Source organism: Streptopelia decaocto (assembly GCF_964273445.1).
Source record: "Streptopelia decaocto genome assembly, chromosome: 13".
In the NCBI taxonomy this organism is placed as follows: Eukaryota; Metazoa; Chordata; class Aves; order Columbiformes; family Columbidae; genus Streptopelia; species Streptopelia decaocto.
Window position 1 is genome coordinate 10,557,967 of NC_138668.1, and position 21,979 is coordinate 10,579,945.

At 58.2% G+C, this 21,979-nt stretch overlaps 1 protein-coding gene across 1 annotated transcript; it reads left to right on the forward strand.

Moving 5' to 3' along the window:
* Positions 1–378: 378 nt before the first annotated feature.
* CLCN7 (chloride voltage-gated channel 7) lies at positions 379–20,929 on the forward strand. Its single transcript, XM_082064664.1, has 25 exons — positions 379–942; positions 8,105–8,176; positions 9,386–9,457; positions 9,700–9,765; positions 10,383–10,515; positions 11,090–11,199; positions 11,989–12,069; positions 12,484–12,546; positions 13,082–13,165; positions 13,335–13,428; positions 13,854–13,918; positions 14,372–14,488; positions 14,810–14,864; positions 15,478–15,538; positions 16,291–16,429; positions 16,719–16,812; positions 18,099–18,268; positions 18,587–18,638; positions 18,960–19,087; positions 19,266–19,351; positions 19,615–19,747; positions 19,855–19,914; positions 20,246–20,422; positions 20,523–20,603; positions 20,710–20,929. The coding sequence occupies exons 1-25, from the start codon at positions 685–687 to the stop codon at positions 20,794–20,796; spliced, it is 2,538 nt and encodes an 845-aa protein (XP_081920790.1). The 5' UTR covers positions 379–684; the 3' UTR covers positions 20,797–20,929.
* Positions 20,930–21,979: the final 1,050 nt, after the last annotated feature.

Below are 21,979 nucleotides of genomic sequence, written 5' to 3' on the forward strand. Positions count from 1 at the left end.
TCCCCCCCCAGAGGATGTTCAGCCCTGTTGTTCCTATTAAAATGCCCTGGGCAGAGAGGAAACTCCTTTATTTCTGGTCTTGCTCTTCACTATAGTGCTCAGTGACACAGCCAGGCAGGCGCTGCTCACACAGGCAGCAGGAGCCCCGGGCTGGGTCACGCGCGGGTGACCGCTGCCTGTCCCCTGCCACCACCAGCACCTGCCACTGAGTCAGACGCAGGGGGAGGCTGTGGCACGGAAAAGCCCGTGACTGTGACCGGGAGTGAGCCAGAGGCGCCGGAGCAGGTGCCGCCTGTGCCGCGTGCCTGGACCCCGCTGGAGAGGGACGGAGCTGAGCGCCGGGCCAAGCTGCGCTGCCCCAGGGGGCTCGGGTGCAGTTCACAAAATGCTCCCAAAGAGCCACCCTGCGAAATTCCCTGCCCAGAGGGCAGGAGCGGCGCCGGCCCTGGCTGCTCCCTGAGCCCCGTGCCCCCGGGGCCGGCGAGGCCTCGCTGCCCGGCCACGGCCGGGCTGACAGCGGGAGGGTGTGCCTGGGCCCGGTGCAGGGCGAGCTGGGCTGCTGTCTCCACGCCGGGCCCCGGGCCAGGCCCGTCCCCGGAGGCGCCTGCGCGACAGGTTGGGCACGGGCTCCGGCGCCTTCCCCGGGGACCGGGCTCGGGGGCCGCGGGCGGGACTACAACTCCCATGGTGCCGCGGGGCGGAGCGGCCCCTGCCGGCCGCCGTAGCGCTCACGTGAGGGCGGCGAGCCGGCGGTCACATGACCGGCCGGTGAGGCAGGGCCGGCAGAGGAGCGCGCTGCCGCCCCGCATGGCTAACGTCTCTAAGAAGGTGTCCTGGTCCGGCCGCGACGGCGACGAGGACGACGACGAGGACGAGTGCGCGGGCGAGACCACCCCGCTGCTCAACGGCACCGGCCCCGGGGCTGCGGGCGGCGCCCGGCAGGTGGGTACCAGCACCGGGGTGGGGGGGGAACTGGCACCGGGAGGGGGGTAGCGGTGCACCGGCGGCCTGCCCTGTCCCGGGCCTCCCTGCGCCGAGAGGCCGCTGCAGGGGGCTGGGGCCGCGGGTTGGGCTCGTGCCCGTGTCCCCTGTCCTCGGGAACAACCGCGTTCGTTGCCCGGGGGCTGCCGCGCTGTGCCGTGGCTCTCCTCCCTGAGCAGCTCCGGCGGGAGGTTGGGGTCCCTACAGGTTCCCCCGGGCCGGGGAAAGCAGAACCTGGCAGGGCCCGGCATGGGGAGAAGCTGGAAGGGAGTCACGACGGGGACACGGGGCCCTTGGGTCACTGGCGGGGGAAAAACTGAGCGTGGGGGCTGACTCAGTGCCCGGTGCCCACTGTGCAGCAGGCAGTGCCGTCACCGGCAGCTCCCAGCACGAGGTGCCGGTGCGCAGCTGGGGCCCTGCCTGCCCCTCAGCCCTGGGGCCACACCTGCTGGGGCTGCCCTCTTCATTTTTACCACAAATGTGCTTCTGTGAGAGAGCCTGTGTCCCGACACGCTGCTGCTGCCCAAACCAACACATTGGGCTCAAACACGAGAGCATCTGATGCTGATGTGGTGGTGGAGGTCATGTTATACGTATGGAACTGCACTGGCAAAAAGCAAGTCCAGAATGGGATGTGTTACAAACACAGGGAGGAGAATTCCTCCTTGGAAATTGGTTTGGGGTAACTGACTGAAATGAAACCTCTCCAGTGTACCTGGAGGCTGCCACTTGGGCAATCCTGCCTAGCGATCTCTCCCACACATGTGGTGTGATGAGCTGGAGCATGCCGTGGCTCTGGCCGAGGCACTGGCGCCTGTTACAGAGCGAGGCTGTGGCTGGACAAGCTATGCCAGGCAAGGGCCATGGGATGTTAGGCTGTGTCCCTGGGGCACTTCTGTGCCGGCGCTGGATGTCAGAGGGGCTGCTTCTGGATGACGTGCTCAAGTGAAGTTTGCTGGGAGACTCAGCCTAGAGGAGCAGGGGCGGTGCCAGCCTTTGGCAGCTGTTAGTAGGAGCATCTCACCGAGCATGATCCTGTGCCGCCCTGCTCCTGGGCAAGTCAGAACAGCAGGCCGTTAGAGGGAAATACAGGGTTCGTTAGCCTGGAAGTGCCTAGCATGGCTCTGCAGGAGCAGGGCATGGCGGTTGGAAGGAGTTGCCTGTGTTACTGCAGCTGTTCTGATGTGAAAATAAAAATAATCTTCCTAGCCAGTATGACAGTACACAGTGTATTTACAGTATGGGTTGTCTTTAAAAACCGGTGGTGAATTCTGCAGGTCCGAAGAGTGTTAAAAACAGGGATTAACCAGATTTCCTGGCTGTGGATCAGGTATGAAAGGGGTTTTGCTGGTGGCTCGGAAGAAATAGAGGAGCCTTCTACAGCAGGGGCAGTTGGTGGTGGAGACCTAGCCCTGCCCATCTGACTTATTGTCACTGTGTCCCTTCGCAGTGGGGACAGCTCAGGTCCCAGCGGGTGATGAGGTGCTACATGTCGTTTTCCTCAGCAAGGGAGGAGAGCAAGTACCTTGTCGGAGCTCCACACCCACAGCTGCCTGGACCACATGTGCCTCTGACAGTGTCACCAACCTGGCAGTGGCAGCTGAGATGTTATCGTAGCACTGGGGTTGCCTTTCAGTGTAGGGCAGCTGCTTCTCTCCCTTGGATGGTCCTTTGGCTGAGATGGTGTATAGTGCATAGATTGAAAAATCAAGGCAGGATAGATTTGGCAGAGAAACAAAAAGAGACTGGAGCTGCTTAGCTGGCAGGAGACTTAAGCTGGTATCATGGTAATAAAATAAAAGTGTCCCTAGTGGAGCTTCTTCCCTTTGTCACATGTTTGTTTAATGGAAATGAAAGTGATTTTAAAGTGACAAAAGGAAACACGGGTCTACAGTTCTCCAGCCAACTACTGTGAGAGACAGAGGTTAAGCACTCGTGTGTGGGAGGTGAGTTGGGGCTGCAGAAACATGCCTGTGACTGTAGAGAGGATGCTGCAGGGCTGTGTCCAGGGCTGGTCTCCTCTGTTTTTAGGGCCAGCAGAGTGATGCTCCAGAGCTGACTTCATCCCCTCACCAAGACTTTCTAGCGTCACACCTGCTGTGGCCCTTCTTCCGTGTTCTCAAGTCGTGTGGGTCGGTTCCCAGGCTGAAAAGTGGCTGGACAATTTTACTAAGAGCAGCCGATTTCTGTCATTAGGCATTTTTCAAAAAATAACACTTCTCTTTTGCTACCCATTGAGGATGTGTTCTGTGTGCTAAAATGTGTTGGCTTTGGGATTGGTATAATGTTTGTGCTTCAGGGAGTGCGTGGGACGAGGGGTGTGGGCAGGAATTCACCAAAATGTGGACCAGACCTCTGCTGCTGAGCGGTTTGCCTTTCTTAACCCCTGTGTGTGTATTCTGCATCTCTAGATGTTGGTCTTGTTTTTTGTAATTTCAAGTAACAAGGTGTAAAATGCAGCCTTTGTGGCCAGGTGATGATGCTGCAGGGCTGCTGTGCTTGCTGTGATCGGAAAATCTTGGTGGTGGGAGTGGGGGGAAGAGAAGCCTGCTGTGTGAGCCCTGATTCCTGACAGATGGGCTGCAGGTTGTGTGTTCCCCAGGTACCGGCAAAGAGTCTGCGTGTCCCTGCCTGCCTGCTTGCTGGGAGCCTCCTCAAAACACCACTGCGTTCAGGTGGTGGCAGGAGGGTCCCCGAGTAGAGGGTTTTTGGCGAGTCTGGTCCCTCCTGCCAGCTGCCCATGCTGTCAGGGGCTGCCCTTTAGCCTTGTGCTGCTCCTGTGCTGAGGGGACATGTGGGACAAGGTGCCAGGAGAAAGGCAGGTGGGCCAGGACAGCAGCAGTATCTCCCGGCCCGGTGAAGGTGAGAGGACAGGAGGACCTGTGTCCTAGAGCAGCCGCACACAGTGTGGGGCTGGAAGCAAAATTGCAGCCGAGCCGTGACACTGCAGGGTCAGTCCTGACTTTCTCCCCCAGTGTGGGCCTGGGGGTGAGAAGCCTCTTTCTGTCCTGACATGGTGGATTTTGGGGATGATGGTTGGGCGATTTGGAGCCCATCGCAGCTGTGCTTGTGTGTCAGAGGAGGGTGATGTCAGGAGCCCCACAGCTTGTCTCCACTGTTCGCTGCCGTGGTTCCCCGTGCCAGTGAGCCCTGTGGTGATGCAGCCTGGAGCCGTTCTTCCCACCTGAGCAGTACCGAGGGCTCTTCAGCAGAGCACGCTGGGACCAAGGGGGCCCTAGGGGCTGTAAATCCTCTTCCTTCCTCCTGCTGCTTCTGCAATGCTGCTGTGGTCTGCACCGTGCTTTATCTCATTGATAACAGAAAGCCACGTGCTTCCAGTTCGTTAGTAAGCACCATGACAATGATAAGGGATGGTGTATGGGGGAGTGAAGACGGTGGTCTCTGGGGGTGGGTGATGTCCTGCAGGGAATGGCCTTGCTGGCTTGTCCCTGTGGAAACAGGCTGTGGAGCAGAGTAAGACGTTCCCTATTTATCGTTCTCATGGGAGGCACTGCCAGGTCACTGTGCATACAGCTCGAGTTGGTTCTGCAGCTTTTTAGCCTTGACTGAAGTCATTCTGGAATTGCTCTTTGCTCTGCTTGGAGGTAAGCCACTGCTGTGGCATCACATATAGCAGTGTGGCTCCTTGTCACCTTTACAAACTGGGATGCTGGCAGCAGTGCTGCTCTCTCCTTCCTCAGCCCAGGATGCTCCAGGCTGGTGCTGGGATCTGCATCCAGGTGCTGCTGCCTAGCCTTGGCGATGGTCACCTGAGTAGAAGGTGAGGCTTGAGACCTTTCGCCAGATTTTATGTCATGTTGAAACTGATCCTAAGTTTGCTCTTGCCTGTCTGGGAGCAGCGCTGGAGTGAATGGCAACATGTTGTAGGGGAAGGGGCAGGGCTCTAGCCCATCCCCATCCAAGAGCAGATCTGTTAGACCAGGTCACTTGGGGCCACATCAACTGGAAATTTGAGTATCTCCAAGGCTGAAGATCCTGTACCCCCTCTGGCCCCAGGTTCAGGACATCACCACCCTCGGGCTGTCTCTGATATCTAAGCAGAAGTTCCCTTTCTGCAATTTTTCCAATGTGTATTGTCCTGACAATGCAAAGCTTCAAGGAAAGGGGTTCCATCTTCCCCTGTAACCTCCTGTTAGGTGACCAGAGATGGCGAGAGGGCCTCCCTGAGAAGCTCCATCTGTTTCTTGTGCGTCTTCCCACATGCTCCAGCCCCTGACTGTCTTTCTGGACTTGCTCCTGTGTCTCAGTGTCTTTCTTGCCCGGGGAGCACAAGTAGGCTGCCACGTCCCAGATGCCAGGCAGAGGTGTGAGATCTCTTCCCCGGACCTCCTGGCTGTGGTCTCACACCACCCAGGAGGTGGTCAGCCACCTCTGCTGCAGGTTTGTGCCACCAACTCCTCCTCAATTTGACCACCAGCTCGCTGCAAGACTTTTTCAGCAAAGCTGCTTTCTGCCCCCTGCAGCTCATCTATCCCCAGTGTGGGGCTTTGTATTTTCTGCTGTTCAACTTTGGGGGCTTCCCTGGAGCCTGGTGAGGTCCCTCTGAGGAGCAGCCCTGCCCACCAGTGTACCAGCTACCCTGCTGACAAAGCTGTTAAGCGGTTTTGGTCCAGATCAAGGCTCTGGACATTTCTTTGCAGAGCTCAAAATGGGTAAGGAATTAGCTTTACCCCCTGGACAGGGTGAGTGTCGTGTGCCATTGCTGTTCATGAGCTGCAGAGGCAGGCTTAGTGGGCCTAAGAGCCTCTCCTGGGACAGGAGAGCTGTCAACCCGTCTTCCTTCTCTGGGCAGCGCGTGTTGTTATTTGGAGATAATCATACCACGGTCACACCAACATCATATGTACCTGGATCAGCAGCTGGCTTGGCCTGAGTTTGAAAAACATCCAAAGGAGGAGGGTAACGCTGTTCATGTGCTTGGTGAATCCTTGAGCTGTGCACAAACAACCTTCTGTCTTGGCTCCTGCTTGTCTGGATCTCGCTGTCCCTCTTATAAAAGTCTGGTGCTGATGGAAGTAGCTTTTTTCCTGCCCTCCCAGCATGTGATCCCCTTGCTGAGCGAAATGAGAGCCAGAGCAGCTCTGCCTGTCTGCGCGCCAGGGGGATGGCAGGATTTGGAGGAAGAAAGCACATTAAAAACACACTGCTTGTCTAACAGAGTTCAGGTTCAACTGCAAATCCTTTCCCTTCACCTGTGCTCAGGTCCTGCTGCTGCCTAATCCCTTGGGAGCAGAGCTGCCATGCCCCATGTAGGGAAAGGGTCTAGGGTGGGTATGTCACTGTTTTGTTGGCATTTTATCTTTCTGTGGACCCCCATGACTAGCAGAAGAAGGGTTTCCCTGAAGGGCTGGTCACGTCTTGGGGATGAGGTCTTGGTGCCTGAGAACCGAGCCCAGGCAGGAGAAGGAGACATGGCACTGGTGACTGTTTTCACCTCATTGCTTTGGTCTTGCCCTGGACGTGTGGTATCTAATGAGAACCTTAAATTATGTGTCTCCTGAAGCTGGGTGCAGAGAGTTCCCTTTCAAGGTCTCAGCTTTGTCCCTCCCAGGGTTTCAGGGCAAGAACCATGTCCTTCCCCTGTCCTCAGGAGAAGAGTCCACCTGGATCCTTTCCATGGGGACTGTGTAGCCATCATGGACCAGAACCAAAGCCCAGGCTGGTTTCACCAAACCAGTGTCCGAAAACAGCTGCATGGAGCACGTTGTGCTCAGCCCCTCTTGTGGTCTCAGGCTCTGGGCACAAAAGGCACTGAAGAGGGTTTACAAAACTGAGGCAAAACCCACCTGCAGGTCAGGAGGTGAATGAGAACATGGAGCAGATGGAGAAATGGGAAAATAGGTCAGGCTGCAAACACAAAGGGATATTCTTCATCTGCAGTGACGTGCGTGGCTCCCGGCCACTCTGGCCTGCACGTTCCAGACAGGATCGGGGGGATTAAAGTCACAGAGGCTCGATCAGGGATCTGCTAGCAGAGAGGGACTGACATTCTGGGGCCCTGCTGTTGCTCCCCTCCCTCTTTGATTCTCCAGTCCTTCAGCCTGGCAGCTGCAGAGGCGTGAATGTCAAGAAATGGTATTTGGGCTGTGCTTAGAGACAGTGCTGCTCAAGCCCCTGTACATCCCTGTGTTTCATGATGGCACAGGGGTGGCAGCAGCTCGCCAGCTTCTGCCAGGTCCTCTCACGGTGCAGCCCAGCTGGTGTCTGGCTCTGCTGCAGCCCAACCCCTTCCCCGCATCAGCCGGGAGATGAGAGGTGCCCCAGATAGCCCAGAAACTCCCGTATTATGCAATCACACTGCCAGTAACAAGACCGAGTGGTCACCAGCAAAAGGAGAACCTGCTCCCCTAGAGGGAGATGCAAATGCTCCTTCCCAGCATTGCACTGGGGCCAGGTCAGTGTCCCCTTGGTGTCCCTGAGGCTGCCTGGGAGCAGCGTGCCCCGTGTCCTCTGTGTGCACTGGCTGGCAGTGGCCCAGCCCTTGCTCCAGTCCCGGCTGCTCGGAGTGAGACGAACACAGCGATGTGCTCATCTCCCTGGCTGGGACCTGCTGCTGTGGAGCTGGTGGCAGAGCCAAACTTGCCCTTGGCCAACTCTCATCGCTGGCCAGGCACATAAGCCAAGGGGTGGCCCCGGCAGGTCTGGGTGTGACTGTGGAGGTGGCACGTTCTGGTCGTGGTCTGTCTCTCCCCAGATCCAGGAAGGGATGGAACGTGCTGCTCCACACGGTTTGCTGGCTGCACGACTGCTGCGCTGGGGTACCCGCTCGTTGCCTGGAGGCTCTTGGTGACTCTCGCTGGCTCCCGGGGCTGCCAGACCGAATGAGCCGCTGCTGGCACCATCCCCGGCTGAGCCGGCTCGGCCAGCCGACGGGCTGGAGCAGCTGCCCAAACCCTGCAGGTGGCTGCTGCCTCCTGGCCTGCTGGGTGCTGTGTCGCACCTCCTCGTGTGTCCTCCCAGAGCAGCAATCTGCAGTGCTGTGCTTTGGGGGCTCTGGCGTGGCCAGGCAGAGCTCAACGAGGGGGACAGAGCACCTGCACAGCTGCTCCTTCCTTCTGCTGGTGCATTCAGGAATTGACCCTGTGTTCCCTTCTCTCCTCAGCTCACTTCTTCTTCCTTCCTGCGCATCGGGCAGCTGAGCAATGTGGACCTCAATGAGGATGTCAATGAGCTGGTGAGTGGCACAGAAAAAGGGATCCACTGTTATCGAGACCCTTTTCCTTCTTCCACTAACAGCACTAACAGCTGCTTCTGTTCCCCCCTCACATTCTCTTTGTCCCACGAGGGCTCCAGTGCTTCCTCCTGGGCTGGGTGATCTTCACGGTGTGGGAAGCTGCCTGTCGCACTGCTTCCCCTTTGCCGTAGCACTGGCCCAAGGACATAGCAGTCCCCTGCATCCCTCTGACAGCACCAGTCCACAGCACGGGGACCTCTGTCCTGTGGGACCGAAGGCACAAGCCAGTGGGGTGGGAAGGGATGTCTTCCTTGTTGCCATGAGAGCTCCTTAAAAAGCTGTGTCTCTTGCCTGCTGCCCAGCTTGGTGTGAAGGCAGGACAGGGAACATGCAGTGTGACAGCAGCTTGGGGGGAGATGTCTGCACCCTGGAGACAGGGCTGGCACGGAGGGGACATTTTGCAAAAACTCTCAGGTTTCAAGTTATTTTCACACACACACCCCCACCCCTACACCTGAAAACTTTTCTTCCCCAGATGATTCTGCCTCAGCTCCAGGGCTGTAGGAAGAGCAAATGAACAGACAACTTTTGCTAAATATTTCTTGTGGAATTCTTAAATGAGAAGAAACATGTCTCAGTCCAGCACCTCAGAGGATGAGCTGGGCCTGCTTTGGCCGTAGCTGTAATGCGGGGCTGGGGAAGGGTGTGGGAGCCCCTCAGGCATCCTCAGTTAATGCCCTAATTTGGAGCTGGGAACAGCTTGCATGGTCAAAGGCATTTGGGAAACAGAATTTGGTTTCTGCCCAAAAATGTAGGCCTGCTTGAAATAGCTTCTTGCTTTCTGCCAAAGGAATTTCCTGCCAAGGTGAAAGGTTGCCCTGCGCTGGAGCACAGTGCTGAATCGACATGGCTGTGTGGTACCTGACTGGGCAAACAGTCTGTCTGTCTGTGGGGAATTGTCCTGCCCAGGGGTGGAGAGGTGGTTGGTGAGAGTGTGCTCCTGACAGCCTGTTCTAGCTGCCATAAATCCCACACATCCACCAGCTGGTGGAAAATCATCCCAGACCCTGGCCTGCCAAGCAGCTTGCACTCTGCAATTCTCCTTGCCTCTCCTGAGAATAAAAACTTGTGTTAAACCAGCAGTGACATGGGGGAGGGGAGGGTTGGGCTTGGATCTGGCCATCCTAACGTGTGCGTTGCGTCCCACAGGAGACAGAGCTCCCTCGGCAGCACCCTAATGAGATCCCCCACAACGAGAAGCTCCTGTCACTCAAGTACGAGGTAAGTGCCTGTCTCTCCACCTCTCAGCAATGCTCTTTGGGGTGCAGCGGGTGAGGTACATGGGGTAAAGGCTTGTGGCTGCCCACCTAGGGGGGTTTCAGTGGGGAGGGAGAAGGATTGAGGAAGGAAGATGATCCAGGAGCGTGAAGAGGCAGAGGTGAGGGTCTGAGCGTAGCCCTCCGTGCTGCGGGTGTCTCTTCCCCTACGCTAGACAGTAACAGCATCTTCTTTTCCTGAACTAGAGCCTGGACTATGACAACAGTGAAAACCAACTGTTCCTGGAGGAGGAAAGGAGGATAAACCATGCAGTGAGTGTCACTGTGACCCGGCTGCCCACCCTCCCTGCAGCTGCGATGGCCCAGTGAAGCTGTTCCCCCTGCCTGGCTGCTGGGGGGCTTCTCCATGCTGGGGGAGGTCATGCTCAAAGCAACGCCTGAGCTGGGTGTGTTCATAAGCACCGACCAGCATGTGATGAGCTGTAAAATCTCAGGAGCAAGGACCCAGCATAGGATGGTTTGAACAGGAGCTGGTCTGGGTGTGCGTGGTGGCATTGCCAGGCGGCATGGGGCAGGTCCCTGAGCAGAGGGACTTCTGGAGCCATGTGAAGCATCTGCTCTGGGGGCTAGTGCCGCAGCAAGAAGCCCAACAGGAGAGGCCTGATAGAAGCAGGCAAGCTGGAAAAGCATGTCTGCTGGTAGGGATCCCACAGAGGGCAAGGGCACTGGCTTAAAATATGTAAATTGTGGCCAGGCTTTGCAAACCTGGGTCAGCTAGCATCAGTTTTCCCTGGGCAGCACTCCTTGGAGCTGCCTAGACTTGGGCCTGTGCCGGAGAAGGTGGCCAGGTGGGCTGGAGTGCCCCCCGATGCTGGCGGGGGCTGGGCTGGGCGGCAGCAGGGTCTGACTGACAGCTGTCTGTCCCTCAGGCTTTCCGGACGGTGGAGATCAAGCGCTGGGTCATCTGTGCCATGATTGGCATCCTCACCGGCCTCGTCGCCTGCTTCATCGACATCGTGGTGGAGAACCTGGCTGGGCTGAAGTACCGGGTGGTGAAGGGCAGTATCCTCCAATGGAGCCCTGGCTGCCAGCCAGCTGGCATCTGCGGGATCTCAGCTCCTGGTAGCCTCGAAAGGGGTGCTAGGGGTGAAGGCAGTGCTTCCTCACTTGAGTGTAGTGGCACAGACCCTGACACCTGAGCTGCTGCTGAGTGCCTGGCTGCTTGGTGGGGCTGCGTGGTAACTAGGTGCTCTGCTGTGGTGGAGAAGGCTCCTCACAGCAGCCCTGGCTGCCGTAAGGCCAGACATGAGGAATAAATTTTTTACAATGAGGGTGGTAAAACACAGAGCCAGGTTGCCCAGAGAGGCAGTGGATGAACCATCCCTGGAGACATCCAAGGCCAGGCTGGACGGGGCTCTGAGCAACCTGAGCTGGTGAAGATGTCCCTGCTCATGGCAGGGTGGGACTGGATGAGCTTTGAAGGTCGCTTCCAAACCAAACTATTCTGAGTCTATGATTCTAAGTGCACAGGATCTGCTGTGCTGCTGCAGCCCAAAAAGCATTTTAGTGATGTGTTGTCATCATGGGAGGGAGGGTGCCCAACCGATCCTGGCCTTTCCTTGAGCTGCTTCCCCAGACATTGACAAGTTCACGGAGAAAGGGGGCCTGTCTTTCTCCTTGTTACTCTGGGCCACCCTGAATGCCAGTGTGGTGATGGTTGGCTCTGTCATCGTTGCTTTTATAGAGGTAAGAGTTTGGAACTGCTCTTGGTTGGGATATCCATGGGCCTCCTGATGGGGCTCTTCACATGGGGAAGCAGGATCGTGTCTCCAGAAAACATGAGAATTTGTGTGATAGCAAATATATTTCTGCCAAATTTGCTCTCGGTAGCCCCAGTTCTTCAGCATTTGCTGCAGCTGTACTGTTGACTTTCTCCGGGATTGTCGGGCCAGCAGAATGTACTGCTCGTTGCCGGCAGCCTGGGACTCGGGGCACGCTCCAGCCTGGGGCTAGGGTTGTGCTTCAGCTTTGGGCATGAGTGCAGCTCTCGCAGCCTCAGCCTCAGCTCGGCCTCCGCATTGGGTGTACATGAGCACTGGCAGAAAGCAGGCTGGCCAGGTGCCTTGGGGACACAAAGGCAGAGACTGGAGCCAGTTATGGCTGGGAGGGGACGATGGCTCCCTACAGGCCACTCTGAGTCAGCAATGGCTTCTTTGTGTTTTTGCCCTTGTTCTTCCTGGCCACCAAGTCTGAGCCTTCTGCAGCACTGAGCCTCTCACCATGACAGGGTGGTGGGAACACCCCAGTGGCCCCAAGAACCCAGCCAGCTCCTTCTCTCTGGCACATTTGCCCTTAGGGGCAGGAGGTGCCTCTGTCGTGCCCACCTCCAGAGCCTTGGAGATGGGCTTTGGCCTCGTCTCTGAGCCTCCCTGAGGATATGCATGGTGCATTCTGTGCTGAGAGACAGGCGTGAGGTGGCCAGTGTGTGCCCATCCTGTACATGGCAGCCACTGACACTCTCCCTGCTCCCCACAGCCCGTCGCAGCTGGCAGCGGCATTCCCCAGATCAAATGCTATCTCAACGGTGTGAAGATCCCGCACGTTGTCCGCCTCAAGGTAGGAACAGGAGGGGGTGGGATGTGGGAGGTGATGGCATTCCTGCCTTCTGCCTGTGATGGGGCCCCTCTGCCAGGCTGGCCTGGGTATGTTGTGTCCCCCTGGGGTGCTTCCTGCCTGCGCTGCAGCAGAGGAGGAGCTGGCATGAGCTCTGTAGCTGTTCCCCACAGCATCAGCTGGTTAAACCTGCCCTGGGATTGGCAGCTGGTGCTGGGAAGAGCAGCTTTGAGTATTTTTTTTGCACTGGCCAAAAAAAATTGTCCAGCGCCATTGCCACAATGTATGGGGATGAGAATCACAAGATCCCTGGGGTTGCTGGCTCCTGCCCCTGGGTCTCTGTCCCCCGCAGCTGCCGTGATCGTGTTCCTCATGCCACCCATGTGATATGCTGTGCCTGTTGTCTCTGTTTTGCAGACCCTGGTGATCAAGGTCTGCGGAGTCATCCTCTCAGTGGTCGGTGGCCTGGCCGTGGGGAAGGTGATGTGCACAAAGCTCTCTGCTGGCGTGTTGTTACTCGCTGCTGGCACATGTGGCACAGCCTGTCACTGTCCCTGCACTGGGGGCTCTGCAGTGATGTCCCAGTTTGTTCCCTGGGCTGCTGGCTGAGGTGACTGTGGTGTGGCCAGGCCTGAGGACCCCCCAGGGTACACAGTGCCACTGAGACAGCCTGCGTGAGGCTCAGCTGAGGGCAGGAGAGCAGCAGCCTACATCCACCGGTGCAAACATTAGATGGGGGAGACCTGGGTGCCCCACTGGGACCTTTCTAGCTTGCTGGGATGGAAAACAGGCAAGGGAAGTCCCTGCCCCTCGGCTGGAGGGAACAGGAGGCGGCTGTGGGAGCTGCTTGCTAGAATGAGTGTTTAAGGGGTAAAATGATAAGGTCTGTATTTCTCAGAGGGAAATCATCCTAACCAGCTCCTGCAGGGCTGTGACTTGGTGAGCAGAGTCAACTGTCTCTGATTGTCCCTGGGGTTCTCCCTTCTCTGCTCTGACTCTGCTCTCCTGCCTGTAGGAAGGACCAATGATTCACTCTGGAGCGGTGATTGCTGCTGGAATCTCCCAGGGAAGATCCACATCTTTAAAGCGAGACTTTAAGGTTGGTGTTGAGGGCTGAGGGGCTGTACTGCAGGTGTCCCTCCTGTGCCCACACCAGACTATTCCTCAGAGTCATACTGGTGGCTTGGGCTCATATATGGCAGACTTGTGTCTCCCCTGAACTCTTTCTTGTGGCCAGCCCTAAACCTGCCTTCACTTTGTTGTTTCAGATCTTTGAGTACTTCCGCAGAGACACAGAAAAGAGGGATTTTGTCTCGGCTGGAGCTGCTGCTGGCGTCTCGGCTGCGTTTGGTGCCCCCGTGGGTGCGTGCCATGGCTCTCTGATGCTGAGCGGTGCCTGTGCACAGGTCTCAGCGGGAGGTTGCTCCTCCTTGCACAGAGGCAGCTGCTGGGATCTGCCTGGGGCACTCCAGGAGCCTCCTGCAAAGTGCCTGGCTCTGCTCTGAGCTGTCCTGCCCTGCCACATGTCTCAGGAAGAGAGGAAGGGGGTTTATTTGTCTTGGATCCCAAATGTTGCTTCCCTGGGATGGAGCGGGGGCAGTGAAGGGCCTTCACTGCAATCAGTATGTCTCTGATGGCTGGGTGGGCTTGGCTAGTCCTTTTGCTGGAGTTTGTGGGGTCTGGGCCAGCACGGGGCACAGATGAATTTGGGTGCCTTGACTGGTGATGTTACCCAAGGGTCCATGGCATGCCTGCCTTATGAAGGTGTCTGTGTCTTGCGCTTGCAGGGGGTGTCCTCTTCAGCTTGGAGGAAGGGGCTTCCTTCTGGAACCAATTCCTGACCTGGAGAATTGTAAGTGCTGGAAAGCAGGAGCAGTAAACTGAAGGGTGCTGGCTCCACCGTGAGCCTTTTCCCAACGCCTCGCAGCCCCTGGCCATCCATGCACCAGCCAGGCAGCCATGGGTAACACATCCCAGGGAGCAGCATCCCTGTTCCCCTTCTGTGCCCTGGGCCTCAAGGGCTGAACTGAGACCTGGCTGAGCTCCATCTTCCTGCCCTTTCCAAGGGCGCTGCCTTGGGCTGTGGTCCGGGTGATGGAGAGCAAGTCCCAGGCCAGTGCAAGCTGCCCAGTGCAAGCTGCCCAGTGCTGCCACAGGGAACGTGTCCACTTGTCCCCACCACATTGCGGGTACCAGTTCCTACGCAAGACCGCTGGGGACTGGTTCGGGGTTCTGTAGGGGGAACGTGGTGAGGGAGTGGGGCTGGAGGTGTCTGGCAGTGACTCTGGGCTGTGTCTGTTTCCAGTTCTTTGCCTCCATGATCTCTACATTCACTCTGAACTCTGTCCTGAGCGTTTACCACGGCAATGCTTGGGATCTCTCCAGTCCTGGGCTCATCAACTTCGGCAGGTTTGATAACGAGGTACGGGTTGTGACACAGTTATTCCATGTGTAGGGCTCTGCTGGAGCAAGCTAGGAGTAGCCCACAGCAGCTTAGGGCAGCCAGTCTGTCTTAAAACACCACTGGGGGCTGAGGCAGGGTCTGCCTGCGCAGGCTGTGGGCTCTGGCCAGATCCCAGGCCCACCACTTCCAGTAGAAGGCTTTTCTGCAGCTGTTGGTGGTCGGGGGCCCTGGGGCGTCCAAGGGAGACTTTGGGGCACTTCCCAGAGCTGCTTACAGTGACTGGCTGTGGGGCTGCAGATGGGCCAGAAGATCTAAAACCGGTTTCTTTCTTGTTTGCAGAAAATGGGATACACAATCCAGGAAATTCCTATCTTCATCTTTATGGGAGTGGTTGGTAAGAGAGTGCTGCTCTTTCCATTTGATTAGTCTGAATAATTTCCTCTGTTCTCTGTCTGGGTCTAAAAAGCTTTGGGATCCAGTTTCCTGGGGAGAGTGGGAAACCCATTAAACTCTGGAATAGAGGCTGCTTGTGGGGCTTATATGGGGATGAGAGCTGGATCCTGGCCTGACCCTCACCCTTGTAGCAAATTTGAGGCTCTTAATCTGTGTACTGCAAAGTCACTGAGCGAGGTCAGTGCACTGGAGCCATGGGCAGCCCCTGGCTTTTAAATGAGCTGCCCTCATCCCCATGGAAGGAGAAGCAGAGCACATTGGGCACTCCCCAGCGTGCTTACCCAGCTCTAAGCCTACCCCACCAGCCTGTCCCTTGCCTGCCTAGTGCCAGCTCTGCAACACTGGCCCCTGGCCACCTCGCTGCTGGTGCCAGGCTGCTCTTGGTGTCAGGTCCTGGCTTTCTCTACAGGGACAGCGTCTGTGTGTCCCAGGGCTGCTGGTCATGCTGGATGGGTTGTCTGTGTCTCCCTGAGCTTCACAGGTTCCTCATGTCCTGGGCAGCCACAGGAGAGCCTGGGACCTGTGTGCTGAGTTTTCCTCTTTTGCATTCACAGGTGGGATCCTCGGAGCCCTGTTCAATGCCCTCAATTACTGGTTAACGATGTTCCGAATCAGGTAAGAGATCACGGGTAACTAAGTTGATTGACATAGCTTGGCTGGCACCTCCTGCACTCCATCGAAGCAGTGTTCCCAGCCAGAGCAAGGCTGTGATCTCACACATAATGTGAGCAACAGCAGCCCCTGGAAGCTGGGAGGTGAAGGAGCCATGTGCCTCTCGCTGCCTCTGACCTGCAGCATCCACTGTTGCTCTGACCCTGCCAAGTGTTTTCCTTCGCTGATTTGAGGGCCCAAAGAAGTTCAGACCTGGCTGCTATGTGCTGGCTGGTAAAGCCATCGCAGCCCAGTCTGGCACAACCAGTGCTTGTCACCAGCTTTTCAAGCCCCAGGACTGGCCTTGTGGCCTCGGTGGGGGGGGATAACCTGTGGCCGTGGAGCAGTGAGGGACTCACAGCAGCTTCCAGGGCGTTGCCTCTCTTGGGGTTTCACGTGCCACGGCTTCCTAGGCTTGGTTCTGCCCTGTCCCCCGCCACATCACATCAGTCTTTCTGTGGAGCTGTGCCCTGCTCTGGGCAGGGGAGCTGGGTGGATCTGCTGGAGCTGGGGGGGCAAAGCTGCTCTTGCCACTGGCTTCACACCCCAGCTCCCCAGGACAGCTGGGGAAAGGGTGTAGGACAGCCTGACAGGCTCTGGGGAGGGTACAGAGGCAGCCAGCCTGTCTGTGTGCCTGCTGTGACGTGCCAAGCCAGGTTGTGGGTGATCCTGCCTGCACCCCTGGGTGGCACCTTACAGCTCTGTTCCCCACCCAGGTACATCCACCGGCCTTGCCTCCAGGTGGTTGAGGCCATGCTGGTGGCAGCAGTGACGGCGACTGTGGGTTTTGTCATGATTTACTGCTCAAGAGACTGCCAGCCCATCCAGGGGAGCACAGTGGCATATCCCTTGCAGGTAGGAGATGCTGGAGAATGGCCCCCCAGGGTGGGGAGACACCCTGAGCCTGGGCAGAGTCTCTGTGGGGAGACAAGTCCCTGCTGTGTTTTGTGTCACTGGACCTCGCTGGATTGCCCTGCAGTTGGTGCCCTCGCCCCAGGCAGAGATGGAGACCCAAGCGTGGTGTTGGTGTGCTCGCTGCCCAGAGCTGCCTTCTTGCTGGCATATGTCCCCCCAATGCCTGGAGCTTCCCTGCTGCAGGGCAGCTCAGATCTGCTGCCTCTAACTTTCTGTTCTTCCCCCTCAGCTTTTCTGCGCTGATGGAGAGTACAACTCCATGGCCACTGCCTTCTTCAACACACCTGAGAAAAGCGTTGTCAACCTCTTCCATGACCCTCCAGGTCTGTGCACCTGGCAAGTGGGTCCTTGAACGTAAGCAGAGCGGGGCTTGGCTTGCACAAGGTGGCTGACCTGTTCCCTGGCTTCTCATGGGATGAGGCAGGGGATGATCAGCATGGCCCTGTGAGAGCACAAGGGACTCCAGCAAAGCACTGTGCCCACTCCTTTCCTGCCGTGGTGGAAGGAGGAGGGATGGACATGGCACCTATGAACTTTGCCAAAGGGCTGTGGTCTCGGGAGCCTGTGGATGAGGATCTGGCTTTGTTTGTGAGCTGTTGCGTGGGAGCATGTCTGACCCTCGCTGGCTGTCTGTAGTCCATCCTGGAAATGTCCCTGGCTGTTTTCTTAATTAGCAGGGCCTGTTGGCCCAGAATGACTTTATCTTCTGGGCGGGTTGCGGAGGTGGATCTTGGGGTTTGAGTTTGCTTGAGAAATGCAGTTTGGCTCCTAGGTTCAAGCTCCCATTTCCCTTGGACCTAGTGTAACAACAGCGTGCCCTGCTGGTCTGAGCCTTGTGCCCAGCTGCATGTGGGCAGGGAGCAGACACCTCTGAATTTCTGAACCGTCAGCCCAGAGAGTGCAGCTTGGCCACCTGAAGACAAATGATGACTGTTCACTGCCTCAGGGCTGCTACCTGCAGTGCTGGGTCCTCCCTGGCTTGAGGCTTCAGTCCATTGACCTCTCTGTGAAGGGGAGGTTGCAAAATACTCATTTCAACTAGACTGAGCTGCTCAGCAGTCCTAAAATAGCAGTAGGCTGAGGCATGGGGACAGCAGGTTCTGGCTGTGGTGGCACAGCCCACGCCATGGGGCAGCTTGGGACTGGCCGGAGCAGCCATGGGAGCTGCAGGACAGGAGGGGGTTTGCAGGACCTGCTCTGCTGAGTGGATCCTGATGCTGGTAGTTGGACCCTTGCCAGCTCACCAGCATCTCTGTCCTCCCAGCCTCCCCCTCCAGCACTGGGGGTCCCTCAGGGCTTTGAAGTTTGTCACGCAGCCTCATGGGAGGCTGGAACCTTGGGGCTGGGAGGGGATGGGTCATCGCAGGTTGCAAGGTGGAGGAAAGGCGCATGCTGGACTCAGTGGGGCGGGGGGGCTTGGGGTGGCCCTGGCTGGCTGGTAGAAACAACCTAAAGAGCAGGTTTGAAGGGTGCCCCTGATAAGAGGGGCTTTCCGTGCTGGGAGTGTGTCATGGGTCTGCTGCTGTCCGCTCTCCCATGGCTACAGCCCATTGCGGTGTCCTCTGGGCTGCAGGACCAGCACTGACACTCTGTGCTTTCTGCACCTCAGGCTCCTACAACCCCATGACGCTGGGCATGTTCACACTGATGTATTTCTTCCTGGCCTGCTGGACCTATGGCCTCACAGTGTCTGCAGGGGTCTTCATCCCCTCCCTGCTGATCGGCGCTGCCTGGGGGAGGCTCTTCGGCATCTCCCTGTCCTACCTGACCAAGAGCTCAGTGAGTCCTTGGTGGGAAGGGATGGTGGGTGGTGGGAGCCGCAGCACCCAGCTCTCCGCCCTTCTCACTGGGCAGGCAGCACATGCAGGTGGCGTGCATGGAGCTGACTGAGAGCTTGGCACAGTGGTCTCGAGTGGGTTGACTCCTCACTCAGTATTTTCCTGAGTTGGATCTGGGCTTTTCCATGTCCTGGCAGAGCCCAGCCAGCCGCTGGTCTGTGCCTGCAGCCTCAGGCACTCCTGCTTTGGAGGGTGGTTTGTGTCTCTGGATGCCGTGGGGCCAGCAGCTGACTCAGCTCCTTGTCTCTCCTGTGCTCAGATCTGGGCTGACCCAGGGAAGTACGCCCTGATGGGAGCTGCCGCACAGCTGGGTGAGTTCCCCATGGCGTGGGCTTGGCCACCTTCTGCTCGTGTCAGGGTGAAGGTGGTGTGGGGCAAAAGTGATCCCTGCTTCCCTGGCACAGTTTCTGCCCCAGCTGAAGCCCAGCCTGGCTGTTGGGTCCCTGACAATGCTGCCAAGCACAGGTGGCGCTGTGCACTGGCAAGGGCTGGGTTTGTCCAGGGCACCCCTACCTGTGCAGGCAGTCCTGCGCTGCCCTGCAGAGACACAGAGGCTCAGGTGCTTTGCTGTCCCCTTGCGCCATGTTTCTCTGCCCTCCTAAACCTCAAAACCCCTTGGGTGTCTCTTGCAGGTGGGATAGTGCGGATGACACTGAGTCTCACGGTCATCATGATGGAGGCAACAGGCAATGTCACCTATGGCTTCCCCATCATGCTGGTGCTGATGACGGCTAAGATTGTGGGAGACTACTTTGTGGAGGTGAGGGCTGTTGTGCTCACTGGGAGCCTGGGACCTGGTGAGAGGCTGTGGGTTGGGGGTGCTGGGGAACTGTTGGGGGGCCAGGACAAGCATGTACTCCCTCGCAGAGGTGAGCTGCTGCCTCGCTGTACCCCTTGACATCTCACCAGGCTCCTCCTGACTGCTCGTCTTGTTGCAGGGGCTGTATGACATGCACATCCAGCTGCAGAGCGTGCCCTTCCTGCACTGGGAGGCACCGGTGACATCCCACTCCCTCACAGCCAGGTGGGTGGGCTGAGAGATGCTCATCACTCCCTGGGCAGCAGCTTTTGGACCATGCTGTTGGCCTGAGCTGGAGATGGAGGGGGTGAAATGCTTCCCTCCCCAGTGCTGCCAGCCCAGCCCCTTCCCCAGCAGGGACCAGGGCCCATGGTGCATTCCCTCCCTGTGTCCCCAGCAGGTTCTGGGGATGGAGGAGGTGTGCATGGAGGGCAGGTAATTCAGGGTGTGGTGCCGTGGGGCTGTTTCTCACCGAGTCTTCCCTTTAGGGAGGTGATGAGCACTCCTGTCACCTGCCTGCGGAGGATTGAGCGGGTGGGCACGGTTGTGGACATCCTCAGCGACACGTCCTCCAACCACAACGGCTTCCCGGTGGTAGAGAGCAACCCTGACACCACACAGGTGGGCTGGGCACCTCTTGCAAGGGGCTGTAGTTGGGGGCCTTGCCATGGCGTGGGACCCTCTTCCTTGCCCCCCAGCTCCATGTCACATCTGGTGCTCTGTTCCAGGTGGCAGGACTGCGGGGTTTGATCCTGCGTTCCCAGCTCATCGTCCTGCTGAAGCACAAGGTGGGTGTTGCTGGGTGGAGGCTGCTCGGACTGCGTCTGTGCCCCTGTCCCACTGCTGCCTCAGGCCCTTTGCTGCCTGCCTTGCTCAGGAGGAGCTGGCAGAGGGTCCCTGTCATTTCCCTCAGCTCACCTGAGGAGGTGGAGGCTCTGGGCTGTGCTGGGGTTACCCCAGCATCATCCTACAGTTCCTGAGCTCACAAGCCCTGAGTAAATGAGAAACAGGCTGTTGTTCTGCCCTAGGTTCCTGCTCTTTTCCGTCCCTGCCCCTGTGTGTTGTCCTGGTGCCTGTTGGTGCTGTGGGGTGGTCCATGACAATCTCACTCCTCCCAAGGTCTTTGTGGAAAGGGCCAACCTGAGCCTGGTGCAGCGGCGGCTGAAGCTGAAGGATTTCCGGGATGCCTACCCCCGCTTCCCCCCCATCCAGTCCATCCACGTCTCCCAGGATGAGCGCGAGTGCATGATTGACCTCAGCGAGTTCATGAACCCCTCGCCCTACACCGTGCCTCAGGTAACAGCCAGGGACCCCTCTGCACCCCAGCAGGTCATGGGTGGGCAATGGGTGCTGGCTGGAGATGCCGCAGCCCACACAGCCCCTCTCTGTCTTGCAGGAGGCATCTCTGCCGCGTGTGTTCAAGCTTTTCCGAGCCCTGGGACTGCGGCACTTGGTGGTTGTGGACAATCGCAACGAGGTGAGTCCCTGCCTGCCATGCGCAAGCAGCTGGGGCTCCCTGGCAGGACACTGCCCTTGGGCTCCACATGCTAGTGAGGAGCTGTGCCCTGTCCTTTTCCTTGCAGGTGGTGGGCATGGTCACCCGCAAGGACCTCGCCAGGTACCGGCTGGGAAAGGAGGGCCTGGAGGAGCTCTCGCTGGCACAGACGTGATGCAGGGCAGCGCTGCCCAGTGCAGACATGTCCCGGCCCCTTGGAGCCAGGGACCCTCTTTTGTGGGAGGTGAGAAGACTGGGCCGGGCTGTGCAGGCATCGTGGTGCTCTGGCTCTCCTGCCTGTCGCTGCCTTCCCATGTCTGCTGTCCCACCATATCTACTGCCTCCTCCTCTCCTTGCCCCTTCCGCTACTTCCCCAAGGGATCAAACCCCACCCTTGGCTCCATTAGCCCCTGGCACATGCTCTCCCTGAGGGCTAGGTGGAGGCTGAAGCATGCTGAGGGGAGCAGAAGTGCCCTGCTGAGCTGGGGACAGTTCTCTGCCACTGCACTTGCCCTCCATCAGCTCTTCCACCCAACCTGGCGTGTCTGGGACCCAGCTCTGCTCCAGCCCCTGCTGCAGGGCCTGTGGGAGAAGGGGAAGAGACATGGTGGGGCTCCCTCCTGCTCCCAGGGTCCTGTTCCCACTGCTGGCTGGGTCAGGCTGAGCCTTGGGGCGGGCTTCTGTGTCTCTGCCCTGCTCAGCTGTGCAATAAAAGGGCTCCCGTGGTTCGGCAGCTGCCGCCTCTTGCTCTTTTGTGGCTCCCCTGGTCACTCTGACCCCAGCCTGCATGTGGGGAGACACCCCTGGGGTTTGGGGCAGGGATGGGGAGGACAGAGCTACTCTGGGCAGGGTTGGTCCTGCAGCCAATGGCTGTAGCCTGTCCCTCTGCCACTCCCACCCTCCTCCCAGCATTGCTGCTGCCTCCTGTCCTGCCATGTTGGGGTCCAGAGTCACCCCAGGTGCATTTCTGTACTTGCCGGAGCTTGGCTTGGCCCTTTCCAGCAGCCTGGGCCCTGCCAGGCGCACCAAAACCCACTACTGGCCCTGGATCTGGCTGCAAGGGGGGAGCAGACCCTGCACTCCCTGGGGTGCTGGGGAGGGCTTCAGCCCTGGCACCTCAGCTCCCCCGTCTCCCCCCATCCTTGCCCCTCACCTTGGCATTGCCCCTGCCCTGGAGCTGTGGGCGCAGGGCTGCCCCATCCTTGCTTCGGCAGGGGATACCTGGTACCTGGGGGGGACTTTTGACTGTGGGATACTGTGCTCAAATAAAGCCTGTTTGTACTTTTATTATGGTGCTGCCTGTATTTTGCTTCCCTCAGTGCTGCTGCCCAGCGCTGGTGTTGCCATGGCTGAGCTGA

Excerpts from the sequence above, each read along its gene's own strand:
- CLCN7 (XM_082064664.1), top strand. The coding sequence starts at position 685 with ATGGTGCCGCGGGGCGGAGCGGCCCCTGCCGGCCGCCGTAGCGCTCAC. Across the intron at positions 14,489-14,809 it reads TCGGCAGGTTTGATAACGAG|AAAATGGGATACACAATCCA; the intron begins GTACGGGTTGTG and ends TCTTGTTTGCAG. Across the intron at positions 16,813-18,098 it reads CCTCTTCCATGACCCTCCAG|GCTCCTACAACCCCATGACG; the intron begins GTCTGTGCACCT and ends TCTGCACCTCAG.